This window comes from Sinohyriopsis cumingii, unplaced genomic scaffold (assembly GCF_028554795.1).
Source record: "Sinohyriopsis cumingii isolate HCF-2022 unplaced genomic scaffold, ASM2855479v2 utg000029l, whole genome shotgun sequence".
Lineage (NCBI taxonomy): Eukaryota > Metazoa > Mollusca > Bivalvia > Unionida > Unionidae > Sinohyriopsis > Sinohyriopsis cumingii.
This window is the reverse complement of record NW_028315862.1, coordinates 102777-119220: the sequence shown is the minus strand read 5'-3', so window position 1 is coordinate 119220 and position 16444 is coordinate 102777. Positions and strand designations below refer to the sequence as shown.

Here is a 16444-nt window from a genome sequence, read left to right as displayed (position 1 = left end):
ATTTTAACTTGTTGAGGATGCTGGACATTATTTGTATTGACCTAGAAATGAGATGAGCCATAACGACTTCTGTTGTTTTATGTTAATTTATGTAAGTACAAATTATATCCCGACTATTTCATTGTTATAGTAGTAATTATAGGCTATTCACTTTTTAGGGAATTATTTAAAAGAAAATGTGTCGGCTGCAAAAGATAATTTTATTTGTGCATGGCTGTCTTTTTTTTATAGTCTTCTTGGTTTAAACTGCTTGGTTTCATTGTTCTAAGGTGGCGTAACCAGTACGATTCCTTTTCTTTCCTGGTTTTAGAACTCCAGTTGCGGTTATGGGCAACTGCAATAAGTGTTATATCACTGAAAGTGTGGCCAGGGTTTGAGAAGTGTTCTGCGACAGGGCTTCTGTGAAGCTTTTTTGTCGTTCATCAGATCTACGAAAGTTGATCCTTTTGTGTAGCTTTTCAGTTATTTTTGTTTGTCTTGTCTATTTGTTTATATTTTCCTTTGAAAAGACTCATTAAGAGTCGAAAACGCTTTGGCTAGTTAGATACTAGTTTTGTACTTAACGTTGTCAGTTTATTGCATATATATATATATATATATATATATATAGAGAGAGAGAGAGAGAGAGAGAGAGAGAGAGAGAGAGAGAGAGAATATATAATCTTGGTAAGATTATCGATGGATCTATCATGAGGATATATTCTATTGCTAATAGTATAAACAGACCTATCCTAGGGAATATATTCTCTTAGCAATAGAAGACAGACTTCTCGTGGGTTGTAAATATATTCTTATCGCTATAGTATCTTTAGACCTAGCATGATGAATATATTTTATTCGTACCAGTTTAGTTTAAAAAAAAACACTTTTTCCTTAATTTTGCTGATGGTGTCAGGTTATAAGTTCTCACAACATTAGAAAAGTCCTTCCCCAAACAAATGTAGTGGTACAATGAAACAAAACATAACAAGCTGCATAAAATAAACAAAAACTCCAACAAATAAAACAAATACGGTAATTAAAGGAAAAAAGTTCAAAGAAAGAAAAACGAAGACCACATATCTCCAAAGCCAGTAAATAATGGTGTTACCAAACTTTGGAAGGAATATAATTCAAAGTGTAATACAACTACGTAACTATAAATTGGTCATTGTACAGACGGAGAAAGAGTAATATTAATGATCACAAGAATCCCGTTTTTATTTAGAATCGAATAGCATCGATAGACTTGTCATAATGAATAGGTTCTCTTGGCAGTATTATCGATAGACTTGTCATAATGAATAGGTTCTCTTGGCAGTATTATTGATAGACTTGTCATAATGAATAGGTTCTCTTGGTAGTATTATCGATAGACTTGTCATACTGAATAGGTTCTTTTGGCAGTATTATCGATAGACTTATCATACTGAATAGGTTCTATTGGCAGTATTATCGATAGACTTGTCATAATGAATAGGTTCTCTTGGCAGTATTATCGATAGACTTGTCATAATGAATAGGTTCTCTTGGCAGTATTATCGATAGAATTGTCATAATGAATAGGTTCTCTTGGCAGTATTATCGATAGACTTATCATACTGAATAGGTTCTATTGGCAGTATTATCGATAGACTTGTCATAATGAATAGGTTCTCTTGGCAGTATTATCGATAGACTTGTCATAATGAATAGGTTCTCTTGGCAGTATTATCGATAGACTTATCATACTGAATAGGTTCTATTGGCAATATTATCGATATACTTGTCATACTGAATAGGTTCTCATGGCAGTATTATCGATAGACTCGTCATAATGAATAGGTTCTCTTGGCAGTATTATCGATAGACTTATCTTGGGGAACACATTCTCTTTACAGTAATTATCAGTAGATTTATCGTGGTAAATATATTTTCTTGGCAGTAGTATCAATATACATATCATTGCGAATATATTCTCTGAGCAATAGTATCGTTAGACTTGTCATAAGGAATATATTTTCTTTTCAGTAGCATCGTTCAACCTATCATGGGGAATATGTTCTCCTTGTAATAATATCGACAGACCTGTCACGGGGAATATATTCTTTTGACAGTAGTGTCGATAGACCACCTATCGTGTGGAATAGATTCTCTTGGCAGTAGCATCGATAAACATATCATTGGGAATATATTCTCTTGGCAGTAGTATCGATAGATCATTTATGAACCCAGAAAACGATTAAAGGAATATCGTGAGCTTCTCCAAAATAATTGATTTTATTAAATACATTTGGAATTGTACTCTCATCTCCTAATTATTGAATTTCTTATACATGTTAGAACGTGACTAGCTTCTCCCTAATTGTTGACTGTATCACATATATTTATAATGAGACTAGTTTGGCCCTAAGTTTAATGGTATCATACTATTAAAAATGGTACTCGCTCCTCGTTAAATGTTTGCTGTGTCATACACCTTGAGAAAGATAATCGCTCTTCGTTAAATATTCACTGTCGTGCGTGGGTAGAATGATACTAGCTCCTCCCTCAATATTCACTGTTGTGCATGGTTAGAATGTTGGTCTTTTGTCCAATCTCATCGCACACATTAGCTTAGTCGACTAATTACACATTCATCGTGATAACCCATTGTTTACATGTGATATGTACGTATTTTTGTCTGTGTGAGTTAACTCACGTGGAGAAAGATGGAGATGGTCAGATGTAATGGGACTCATCACGTGGGTTAGCGGAATGATGGAAAGACGGAGAGGGTCAGTTGTTTTCAGATACGTTACCACATAGACTGCATTCCGATATGACCAGCTTCGTCAATTTCATCATATGACTTCTATCATCACGTGGGACTTTCCTACACGTTTCGACTTCCGGAAATATGGACACAGAAAATACGAGGCAGTTTGGAGACATTTTTTTTATTAACAACAATCAAACGGTGCATTACAGAGGAGACATTTCTGGAAAAAGTAATTATGCCTGTACTGTACACCAGTCTGGCAGCGGTCTCTATGTTGTAACTTTCTTTGGTTCACCAACTTTAGCTCCTGCAAGTCACACACAGATTGAATCGTATTGAGAGGTAATCTCTCTCTCTCTCTCTCTCTCTCTCTCTCTCTCTCTCTCTCTCTATATATATATATATATATATATATGCCTGTTCTATCTTGGTAATATCTAATAGACGTGGACTGTCATTTTTATCAGGAAGGTTTAATAAACTCAATTGTAAACCAAAATTGTAAATAATTGAATCATCTATTGAACGATCCTTACCAGATCCTAATCTTCGAAATGGATTTCAGAACGACTGATATATATAATTTTATAATTTACCCTCTTTTTTAAAGTATTGGAACTGTTAGAATCCTTATCAGTCAACTATCTCTAAGTTTTAAAGCAGACGGTGAGAAATACATGACAGCATTATTCCATACAAACCTATATGTATTGCGATCATGGGATCTTCCGCACTGGCTGGGATGTAGAAATTTGCTGTCCCGTCACTACTGACAGTTACAGATGAACCGGTGCATGCTCCGTTTTCATAATTTCCGGAAATAACGTCACAGTATTGCCCGGCTGGAAGGCCTGTCTGCAGACGGGTATTCAGGGTATATGATTCAAGGTTAAAGACAATAAAACCCTTGTTACCACGGGAGAAAGCAATCTGGTAGTTCCCATTATCCCACCAATTTACCAAGGAGGTTCCAAAAACAACATTCCTAAAGGCGACCATGTTGTAGATCTGGCGCCAGCGATGTTCACATATCTAAACAAAATGGTTCATCATTAGGAATATTCAGTTCTACTAAAATCTATTTGGAATAAAATATGTTGGACATTTTCTTGTAAATGCTTTGATTAACCCCGTGTTTCCTATTCAATTTGTTGCATAATGTTTAAGACATAAATACTGTCATTTCTCCAAATATTTTACTTATAGTAAGAGTCATACAGGTCATGTATGCGCTCAATACCGATTATTTCATTAACTGGTGCTAATTTTAGAATTTGAACCTAGACATCTATAAATGACAGTTATTCACCTTATTGTGATCCTTGTACATCCACATTCTTTTGGAAGGTCATTATGTTGTGCTCAACAGGTTCCTACCCAAATTAATATTTCCAGAGAAATGTGTTACAGTTTAGATTATTCACTTTTATTCGGGTACAGTAAAAGTTGTCATGATATTATCATTTATCGTAGGGTTTTATTAACAATATATTATAAATTGGTTATAGTTAGGGTAAATTAATTACATTCTACATTAAGGTATTCATCTTTGAAACAATTGCATTCAAAATAATTAACTGTTAAGAACGCCATCTGGAATATTATCTCTGCAAAATATGTCATCCCCAAATGATGATGACGATAAAGATGAAGATAAAGATGATTATCATCTTTGTTGTTTTAATATTTTTGTTTATTATTATTATTATTATTATTCGGATGTTGTTCAAATGATGTCACTGTGACATGTTGAATGTGACCCAGAATAACATAATAGGTCAAAGCATTTTAGATACAGTCCCAAATTGACTCCACATTGGGTGGACACCGTGAATTTAATCTTATTATGTCTCCACTGAATCTCAAATGTGTTTTTAACAGCATTGTCCTGTGTAACATAAATTTAAAATATGCCACATTATTTAACTGAAGGCGTCACAGATTTTCCTCATTTAATCAACTCAATGTACCTATGTCAAGGCAATCATTTCGTTATGTGACTTTATTTATTTGCTGGTTTAGATAAACACGGTTGAAATGTGCAATTAAAGCTGAAGACATTAGAAAATTGGCTTAGGTTAGCAAATGCAATTAGAATTTTTTAATTAAACCATGGTGGTACAAATACCTGAGTGAAGGATATGGAATTTGGAGATGTAAAAGATCAAACCACAGTTGAGACAGTAATCTTCCACCTAAGTACACACTGCGTCATTGGTATTTCTGCATATAGTACACACCGCGTAATTAGCATTTATACATATAGAACACACCACGTCATTAGTATTTATAGGTTACTGCATTTGTATGGGAAAATAGGAGCGAGTTTTCGGAATAAATACTGCACGAACTTGTGAGTGCAGTATATCCTTCCGACAAAACGAGTTCCTATTTTCCCATACAAATGCAGTAACCTTTTTATTATATGCTCATTTTTTTTATTCAACCTAAGGTTAAATTATATAAACAAAATACACAACAAGAAACAACGTAAATGAATGAATACCGTATTCCAAATTAAATACACAAGCGCAGATTTGACATTACAAAATGACATCATTATTAATGCGCACATAGCTCCGCCCAGATAAATTTGAACTTAGTCGCGCGGTCGACATAACTTTCGAAAGAAAATGGCGTGTCTAGTTAAAATTGAAATTTGCAGTCATATTGTGAATGAATGCGCATTGCAACGACTTTTCCATTTGATCTGGAGTGAATGTATTTTTGGTATTTTGTTTCGATTCGATAAAGTTTGTGATTTTGGACTGGATTCATCTGTGCAAATTATACATGAAATTCATCAGATTGAAGTGGCGCGGGAAAAGCGTATTTACGTCTGCAAATGTGTTTCTGTTTCTGTCATTGAATGTTTGAAATCATAATGTGGGAAAATATGAAGTCTTTCAATTGCAATTTTCAAAAGAACGCTATGGAATTTAATGTGTATTTCATTTTGAGTGCAGTAAGGAGGATGCAATTGCACTTAAAGAAATTACAGCACACTTTTGAAATGTGTAATCCAGATTGAAAACCTATGACGTGGCTCAAGTAATTCCGATTTTCAGAATTAAGAAAAAACATTTTGAGGAAATTCAGGATGTAAAACTGTAAGTATATTTTATTTTGCCATTCTTATCACCAGATAAAGAATACAGTATATTCCTTGTCAGTTGTATGTTATTTGTAAGGACATGATCGTCCGTCTTTTATATAATGTAGCTAGCCTAAATCCGTAACATTGTATCAACGCGGAATGTGTAAAAACAGCTGGGTTTTTTATGTGTGTACAGTCTACGAAACATGTTTTAGTTCATTCAGAAACAAATTTAAATAACCACAACGTAAAGAGCCTCTTACGCGAGTGTATATGATTTGTTTACAAATCAAAAGTGCTGGTGTCTGCGTCTTTGCTTTTTTTACAATAGAAAGTAGTTCCTTTATTCACGTGAATGCTATATGTGTATTGTCGCGCGCATTCAGTATCGGGGAATACTGAACGATTCCGACAATGTAAAGTTAACGGGGGAAAAAATGAGCATATAATAATTCTACATAAAGTACACACCACGTCATTAGTATTTATACATATAGTACACACCACGTCTTCAGTATATTTTCTTGTTATATGTTTTTTTTTTCTGCATTAACTTTACATTTTCAAAATTGTAAAGCAATTTTCCATACCGCACGGAATTATGTTGCACGACATGTGTGTTTAAATTTAGTATCGTGTATTACGAACTACTTTGATTGTAAACAAATAGTGTACGCACATGACACAGATGTTTTAGCTTTCGGTTTATTAGATTTGTTTGTGAATGAACTAGACAAGCTGTTTCTTCCATTTAAAATTAGACATGATAAAGTTAACGATGTAGATTAAGTTCACCGAATTAGAAAAGAAAATTTCAACCAAGGAAACAAAAGAATGTGATATTCGCAATGCCCTGAAGAAACGCGTGAGACGCAGTATTGAAAATACCATTTTGGTGGTTTAATATATAGAGGATATTTGCTTGAAACGAGTAAATAACGGATATATTTCTCGAGTGGATGAAAAATCAGTATTTTCAATTGTGGCGAAGCGACTAGTGAAAATACTAGAGTTTTTCACACACGAGATGAAATGTATCCGTTATTCACTGGTTTCAAGCAAATATTCTTTTTCTTTTATGCTCACATACGTTGGCTACCTAAAGTTTGTGACACAGTGAATCAGCAGATTTCTTACGGTAATGTCAGCTGTTTATCGTACATGTTCTGCTGTGCTATGTGTACCTGCGCACAAAATTAGTTCCACATCAGATTGACAAAAATTAACTGTTATTTCCAGAATAACAAACTACAAGTTTCAAGGATAACAGACATGGATAATTAATAAGAAAACAACCACTAGTAATTCATCAATGTATAAGTAATTCACCGACAGAAAATCAAAGGGACGTAAGTATGTTCTGACCAAAAAAGTAGTTCCTGTAGTGAAAAAATATCGTTATTTTTTCACCACAGTGAAATATCAATATTATTTTAATTAGTTAATTCAAGTAATTCACTGCTTAGCATAAAATAAAAAACTATATTGAGGCCAACGGCTATGGCATATCTATCTAATATGTACCATTTTACAAGTTAGTCAAAAATATAAACTCGAGAAATAAAGCAACTGAAGGTATTAGTAGAAAACTAAGAGCCTCAGATCCAAAATGCCAAGACGAAGAAGTCTTATTTCCGCTGGATAACTGGACTGTTGCAATTTTCCTCGTTTAGCATTTTTGATACAATGTTAGGCTACGGGTTATGTACATAACTAGGGCACCTCAATCAAAGAGTATGTAAGTGACAGGACATAAACATATGTCTTCTTTATCTGGTAATAAAACTAGCAACAATATATACTTACATTTTTGCATGTTGAAATTTCTCAAAATCTACTTTCTTTGTTCTCCATCTATGTCATGGACTACGGAACTTGATACACACCGTAAACTTGTAAATTAGACTCTATTTCCAACCGAAATTGTATTTTCCCTACCGCACTCAGAATGAAATGAACGTAATATTTCATAGCTTCCACTGTTTAAATGATTATAATGGTATTTTCTATTACTGCGTCTCTCACATTTTTGTTGCTGACATTGCAAATATCAGGTTCATTGGTTTGATTCTTTTAAAGTTTAATTTGTGACTCTGTTTACTCGTCCACATCGTTAACTTTATCATCTCTACATTCAAATGGACGTCACAACGTAAGTTCATCCCCAAACAAATGTCACAAACCAAAAGTTAAACCGGGTAGGAAATGAGAGTACATTGTTTACAAAAGTAGTCCCGAATAGACTATACTATTTTTAGACAAGTGCCGTTCTGTATGAAAAAATATGGAAACATACTGTACAATTCTGACAACGTAAAGGTAACAGAGAAAAAAAAAATGAGCATATACTATTCTCCTTAGCACAGGAGCTGCTTTGCAATTTCCACCGTTGAACTGTTATGAGACATTGTTAAGCTAGAGATAGAAGCTATACCGTCATGTACATAGCCGGCCTATTACGCGTAATATAGCTGTTTTCGTTTATATAAGTTCTGAAGCATTTCAATTTCTCCGTTTGAACAGACGGGCACCGTTCAGTAGTCTTTTCATTTGTCTTGTAATAATCGGTTATTGTGCCAATATTTCTTTGTAACATTCCTGACCGACTGAGCTGAGTTTTGCATATTGTAAAAAGATGCTTACACCAAGTGAATATGATTTTTCTTTTTACACAAACGCATCTATTTCCGTAAGACAGGTCATTCCTAGCAGTATTTTTACACATACCCATCCATTTCCGCAAGACAGGTCGCTGTAAACAACATTTTTACACATACCATCCGTTTCCGAAGACAGGTCATTGCTAACAATATTTTTACACATACCCATCCATTTCCGCAGGACAGGTCGCTGTTAACAATAACATCTTTAATACTCATGTCCCCGTTAGTTGGAGGTCCAATCCAGTCGTTCGCGTCGTTTCCGTTTACATAGTTCCTTTCAATAAAGAAAAAGCAACATGAACACTTTTATTCTCTGAAGTAATTCTTAATAGTGTTACTTTACAATAGGACAGAAAACATTTGACAGCCGTGTATTGTTTAAAACGAGAATCACGATATTCAGACCGAAAACAGAAAATTCGTTTGAGGCAGATACTGTTGAATTAAATGGAATAAACGTGCATTACTTGTTATTCGGCTTTTATTTATTCATTTCCTTCTTAGCAACACATTTGAATATCAAAGAGAAACAATCTAACTAAAACCACAATAGTAATTCAAGCAGGCGGTTCAAATTTCAATCGTTTAATATTTTGATGGACTTATTACATTTGCGTTTATCATTTTGAAAAATTACATTAAATTAATATCTGCCATTTCAATATAATATTTACCGGTATGAATTTCTATTTGGTATTTCCATTCATATTAGCATCAGTTGATTCATACACGGATACCCTAAACGCAAACAAATTTGTGCACAGATTTAAAATGGAGAAATATTGAGAGACGGGTACAGTATCGGTAGTTGGATCTGTTGATACGCATAAAGAAGTATAAGGCGAAGTAATACAAGGTCGGTGTGCGGTTAACAAGTTCTATAAGAAGAAATGTAAGTGAAAGGAACACAGTATCGGTCGGTGGATATATAGGCATGTAAAAGACAAGGTTAGTCATTGTAATATAGTATCGGTAGGTGGATACGTAGGTAGGTAAAAGTAAATGTAAGTCAAAGAAACAAAGTAGCTGCATAAGCAAATGATCCAACATTGCATTGTACAACTTTCAAACTGGGTGTTCTCCTGCCACTGCATATGGTAAATTTGCAGGAATGCAATTCATATGAACCTTGCATACAAGGGGTAAACTAACTTACACGTCCCAGTAGTAACTGCTCATAACGCGGGTAAATCCATAAGGATGGGCCAACATGAAGGCTGTGGCCATTTTGTATCTGCGGGAATCTCTGAAGGTCAGCACGGCACCTATAAATAAATATTAATGGCAGTGCATGGATTACAAGTGTGAAGTTCTTATGTTCTTATGGTTTATCCTCGAGAAATTAAATAGACAAAGATGCAGTTTTGTCAAGCCAAAGCTAAAGGTATTAGTTTGAGTTACAATCATGTATGACTACGATAAAAGCTGCGATAAAGGAATATTAACTTTTTATTTTACTAAGTGAAAAACTTAGAACGGGTTTTATCATATTCACAAGGCTTAATCTGTTTTGATTAAGCTTCAGATCTGTTGGTGAAAAATTGAATTATTATCTAAATATTTAATGGCAATTAAAATAAAAGGAAGCATTCTGTCATATTTCTTTTGGATAGACAGTACAGTGTATTTACCTCCGGCCCCATGACCTCGTTGGTTGTCATGATTATCGATGAAAACGATGACGTCTGTGGAACTCGGCATGCCCCATCCTTCTCCCCAGTTTACCAACCACTTCGCTTGATTCTGATTACGGAACACAGGCGAAAGCTTGGCACCATATACAAAGTTGGTTACTCGCCCAGTCCCAAAATATTCAGACATTTTAATTGGCTCGTTTCCCATGTCAATTACCTCCTACAATATATGATGAATGTGGTGTAATGATCACGAATCTACAAAAAATCAATTACAACTGTAACAAAAAGTAAAGCCTTTGTAATTATTCTAATTTTAGAATTATCAAAACGTACATTTGTATCCATTGGACAAATAAATGCTATATTTTAAACAATGGGCAAGCACAGTTTCATCGATTTTAAAATAATAGAAACCATATCAAATAGAAACATTTTCTACTTCCTTATACAGATTTGTAAAGGCAATATTTGTATCTTTATTACCACCAACCATCTTACTAAATTACATACCTCCATACGACTAAAGAAAATATACATGAGGACCTGTACAGAACATACATAAACTAATGTAACAGTCGGAACCATTAATGAATACAGTGTGACAAATATTGGGGAATATTGAAGAATATAACATAAGACATATAGGGAAATAATAAAGGATATCTCATGGACGCCACGAATAAATAACTTTATCAACGCACTTTTCAAGAACGTGACAGTCCATGCTAGAACATAGTTGTCACTTGAAACAACCATCGAAAGTCACATTTAAAACGAAGCATGAAAAGTGAATTATTCGAGTATAGCTGTATGTAATTACGAGATGATCCGAATGTTGGAGCATAGCCAAATGTAAAAAGATGATCAGAACGATGCGATTATAGTTACATGTAACCAGGAGGAAATCCGAATGATGCGATTATAGTTACACGTAACCAGGAGGAAATCCGAATGATGCGATTATAGTTACATGTAACGTGGAGAAAATCCGAATGATGCGCGTATAGCCAAATATAGCCAAGATATTATTCATACTGTTTTGATAATATGTATAAAAGATGTTAAGTAAAGTACGTTCTTCGATGTTGCATTTTATTGAACATCTGGTGATTTAAATCAATACATTCTACTCAATTTTTTTTAAAAATGCTTATAAGTCACATGTCTAGGAAGACTTGTTGATTTTATTCATATTGGCCGAGTAATTAAAAATGTCCGGAAAATATCTTGTATTTACATTCTTCCGCCTAATTTCAAACACATGTTTATCTCCAGGTCGAATATGCTCCACTAAATAAAACTCCGCCACCTCAATGTCTATCAGGTGGTAGAGATGACTTGTAAAGTGAAAGGTTTCAAGCCATTGGCCATATGCACTTCCTATACAAACAGATGAATTGGAAGCGTGTACAGATACACCTTACGATTACCTGGTAGATAAAAGGTTTGGATCCTGATGGAAAGTATTTGGTATTCAGGTCCTTTAGCTGTCCAGTTATAGCATGTATATCGGCGGGCCACATGTGTTTGGCAGCATCAAACCGAAACCCGGCCACTCCGATGTCAATCAGATAGTTCAAGTACTCAGCCACTTTGTTACGGACATAGTCCTTACTCAGTCTGAGATCTAATAGACTGACCAAGCGACAGTTCCGAACCTCCTGCACGTTCTGGTAGTTATGGATATTGAGGTCCGATGTGGAACACGTGGACGCATCATTAAAGTCCCAGCTGGAAAAAGGAACGCCAGGAAAGCTCAGACTGTTCCCGTCCCACTGGGATCCCCCCGTACCTTGCCCCGAACCTCCCGACCCAGTCATGTGATTCATGATGACATCAACGTATATTCTGTGGAGAAAAGATAGAGTGGAGAAAATGCTGAAAGTAAACACAACTAGTTATGAAATACTTTTTATACTTCTTATTACACTTCTTCCATGTCGAATTTTCTTTTAATTTGAAAAGCAATTTTCGTTTCCTACGAATATGAAAGGTAGGTCAGGAATCCGGAAAGTGTTCACATATCTCGCTGGTTTACTTTGATCTTTAATGAATAGAAATCGTGTCAGTTGTCGAACTGTAGGAAACGCAAGCCAAATTTAAAGAAATCATAACTTTGTCACATGACAAAGATGAGATTTATGAAAGGCAAACACCTTCTAGGATCTTTTCTAAAAAGTGCCATAACAAAGAAACTACTTATGATGCGAGTAGAACACATCACCAACATTTTTATGTACAGTCCAGAGTGACGCGGAACACAAGTTTTGACTTAATGACTTAATATTTGGAATTAATATCTGTATGTGTTTATCACAAGGAGTTGGTATTAACATTTATATAAAGTGTAGACAAGTTTATACTGATTTAATATAGGAATTTAATATGTGTACATGCTTAACAATATAAAATGATTATATGATAGGTATATATATATATATATATATATATATATATATATATATATATATATATATATATATATATATATATATATATATATATATATATATATATAAAGAGAGAGAGTCAATATGGACATAACATTCATATTACATAAGCATAAGGAGTTAATATTTATGTATGTTTAACTTCATATGTGTAACATCTTTATGGACAAATTCAATTCATAAGACAGGGCTGTACTCAACATATTTAGGACTCACGGTACTAATTTATCTCCCATAGTAAAGGCATGGAAACACCATCATATTCAAAATTAAATAACTTAACATTTCTGGGCGCTGATGAGCAGACCTATATTTCTCCATGCACAACTATCCTTGGTGCAAGCTTCTGTGTGGAGAACACCATATGACCAGCGTCATTCCCCCCCCCTCCATCTACATGTGCATGAAACACGTGTTATCAATTCTGCACCAATGAATCGGTTGCTACTTTCATTATTGAGTGCTCCTAAGTCAAGTCTGTACAAATACTAAAATTGCATCAATATAATTTTTTTCTGTATTTTTAAAAAAATACAGATAGGATAAGGTCTCAAAAGATATTTGTACTAAAATTTCACTTTTCATTATTAACCAATTATGGGCCACCAAACCCGTATATGCTCTATTGTTATCTAGACTGGTTCACAGTCCTTCCATATAATTAGTGCCGTGTGTCCCTAATCACTAAGCTCTATCAACTGTTGCACCATTTTATGTTTTCAAAAGGAGAGCACAACAGCGATAATGGAAGTAACTCGTACGACCGTAATGTGAATTTGACTAATACAAGTACGTACGCATTACGTTACAATATGCAACTGTTATTGACATTTGCTTAACTTCTGGAAATAAGGACATAACACTGGAAAGAAGAACAAGAATGATTCTCGCGCATGTTCATGGTTAGACAGAATGATTCTCGTGCCTGTTCATGACTATACAGAACAGTGGAGATGAAGCTAACTAGAGATCTAAACCTGATATTTTTCCTGTTGCATCGATCCACCATGTCTCGGAACTGTTCATCGTTTCCACTTCGGGTCACTAACTTATAGCTAACAGGCTGGTATCTCTCCCACCAAGGTCGGTTGGGGCTGGTCACCACACGATTTTCATTTGGAGGGGATACCTGCAAGATAAACTCAGTTATTTACGAGAGAGAAGTAGCATGATGATTTTAATTTCTTGAAATTCGAGAAAACATACGATCGTACTCTTTGCGCTGCTTAGTTTCAAATCGAGTTATTTTCTGGTAATATATTAAACCTTTGTTTCTTTTGTGTGTATATTTTAAATTTATCGTGTATTATGAAATTCTAATGCATATTTTTCTTCTAAAACCTCCTTGCATATGAACGTTCTGAAACGAGATATTGATTCGTCTGCTTTGCAGGTACCACCTTGTGAACAAATAAGAAGAAAACAAATCCATTTTAATTATAACAGGCACCATACTGTACATCCATTAAGGTATCCTGTTCGTAATGGACCATACCACCATGACACTACGTTAACGAATCTCAGAATCTCTGTCTCAAGGTGTCTGTACTTTTAGTTTTCTAATACTGCACTTCTTTGCACCCTTTTGTTGAGTGTTTAAAGTGACCAACCTGTACACCGCAGTATCCATACGGACCGAGAAATCTTTCACACTCCTGAGCGATGTCTGACCACTTCCACTCAAACAGATGAGTAATGGTATGGCGGCCATCAGCACAGTTTGGGTTATGAAACTGGGACGATTCCGCCTCTGGCGCTAAAAATGAGAAGAGAATTCAGATAAATATTGGCATGAAAATAAATTTTAAATCAATAATAAGATAATGATATGGGGAAAATTTCGACGGAGCCACGGACATATTCATGTAAATCAACATGGGTAGAAGGCTATAATTTGAAGACGAGGCTTCTGATGTCCCGTAATGCAAATGTGTTGCATATATGGAAATAGCGTTAAATCCCTAATGCGCATGGATAAACAGTGTTAGGTAACAAACATAATACATATATAAACATCAAATTACCTACAAGAAACATCAAATTCAAGTGGCAAGACGGTGATGAATATTTTAAGATATACAGACATAGCAAAGGTAACAACCATGGCAACATAAAAGCAACTTGACAAAAATGGCGAAGCTTACATTTTCCTCCATGTCAGTGGAATAATTGAAAACACACAAGCAGCAGTGTTTTTGAACATGTCCTTGACACGTATACCTGGTGAGGTCTCTCATCTACCGCGTACATGTGACACATATAAGACGGATGAAAATACAATGCTGTAGAATGCCAACAAATGCGCTTCAACAAGGATTAAGAGCGTTGTTCAAAACTCACTACATATTTCGATGAGGTTTGTTGTACATGAACTAAGTTGAAAAACTGTGACATCAAAGATTAAAAGCGCCCAACTATTATGGCCACAGTCGTAGATATCAGCATGATTCATGAACTGTATATTTCATATCACGCAATATCAGCATGAGATATGAACTGTATATTTCATGTCACGCATATATCAGCATTATATATGAACTGCATATTTCATATCACGCAGATATCAACATGAGATATGAACCGTATATTTCATATCACGCAGATGTTAGCATGAGATATAAACTGTATATTTCATGTCACGCAGATATCAGCATGAGATATGAACGGCATATTTCATATCAATCATGCAGATATCAACATTAGATATGAACTGTATATTTAATATCGCGTAGTTATTTGCATGAGAGACACAGAGGCTTTTTAACGCCTTCTGAAAGCAAGATAATTAGATATTACCATACGTTTTAATCACGGTGAACTTCTCACAGGCGATGAAAATACATTTTTTGGGGGATAATAACTTTTTTAAAACTTGACACTCCGCTTTTCTTCATGTATCTTTATTTTCAGTGTGAGTGTAGCCCCATCAAGACCTTTGCAGAAGTAAAATATATCAGAAATGAAAATGATTTCCCTTTCGCGTGCTTCTGTCATTATTGAGAGAGAGAGAGAGAGAGAGAGAGAGAGAGAGAGAGGGAGAGAGCATATAATCAAATGAAAAATATAATAATTGATACTCTCATATGTAGTTTTTGTTTGCACATTGGAAAGCTTACGTTTTCCGGCTATCTATCAGATTTAAAAAGTCAATGAAGACTTACAAAGAAGCAAGAGCTGCAGAAGTCGTATGACCATCAACATCATGACGAGGAGTCTGGCCAATGACCACTTTAGCAGCACCCTTTCAACAAGACTTTATATAGAGGCGGGACGGCAACAATAGTCGAGACAGGTTTATATTGCACATGTGCTTTCCCAGTCCTTCATGGCTATAATAATATAATTAATCATCACTTGATTGTTGTATGATGCTTTCCTACACGACATGTATGTCGACACGTGCTTGGTACAGGTGTACACTGATGAGATAAACAACTCTTTGTCAACACGATGAATTTAATTTAGTTATAAACAAATGGGAATCATCCTGAAAAATTATTTGAGGAATTCTCACCTGTTAAATAAATACATATAATTTCATAAACAATGTAACAAATATGTATATCGACGTATATATTGATATAATTTATTGTCTTTTACCTGCAGATATAGGCATTTGACACAAGTCATAAAAGCTGTTAGCCATTTCGTCTGACTAGTCCATGCTCTGGTGACATAAATAAAATGCAAAAATTGTGATAGGACCGCAAAATTTAACTTATTTATATGTTTTCTCTGAGAATTTGACCTTGATGTTTTTATGCTTGAAGTTTGCACACCTTACTCACGGATTTGAAGAAGTTCTCTTTCGTTCTGGTGTGTGTGTGTGTGTGTGTGTGTGACCTGGAGTTGTCTAAGAGACATAATTTCAAGAGGAG

The 16444-nt window shown here is 34.8% G+C and overlaps 1 protein-coding gene across 1 annotated transcript; it reads right to left on the bottom strand.

Moving 5' to 3' along the window:
• Nucleotides 1-2881: 2881 nt before the first annotated feature.
• Nucleotides 2882-15884, bottom strand: LOC149775021 (alpha-amylase-like). Its single transcript, XM_089944531.1, has 9 exons — nucleotides 15728-15884; nucleotides 14177-14322; nucleotides 13544-13695; nucleotides 11547-11964; nucleotides 10111-10333; nucleotides 9636-9744; nucleotides 8642-8753; nucleotides 3421-3751; nucleotides 2882-3026 (listed from the first exon to the last, which is right to left on the bottom strand). The coding sequence occupies exons 1-9, from the start codon at nucleotides 15768-15770 to the stop codon at nucleotides 2989-2991; spliced, it is 1572 nt and encodes a 523-aa protein (XP_089800657.1). The 5' UTR covers nucleotides 15771-15884; the 3' UTR covers nucleotides 2882-2988.
• Between the last annotated feature and the right edge of the window lie 560 nt (nucleotides 15885-16444).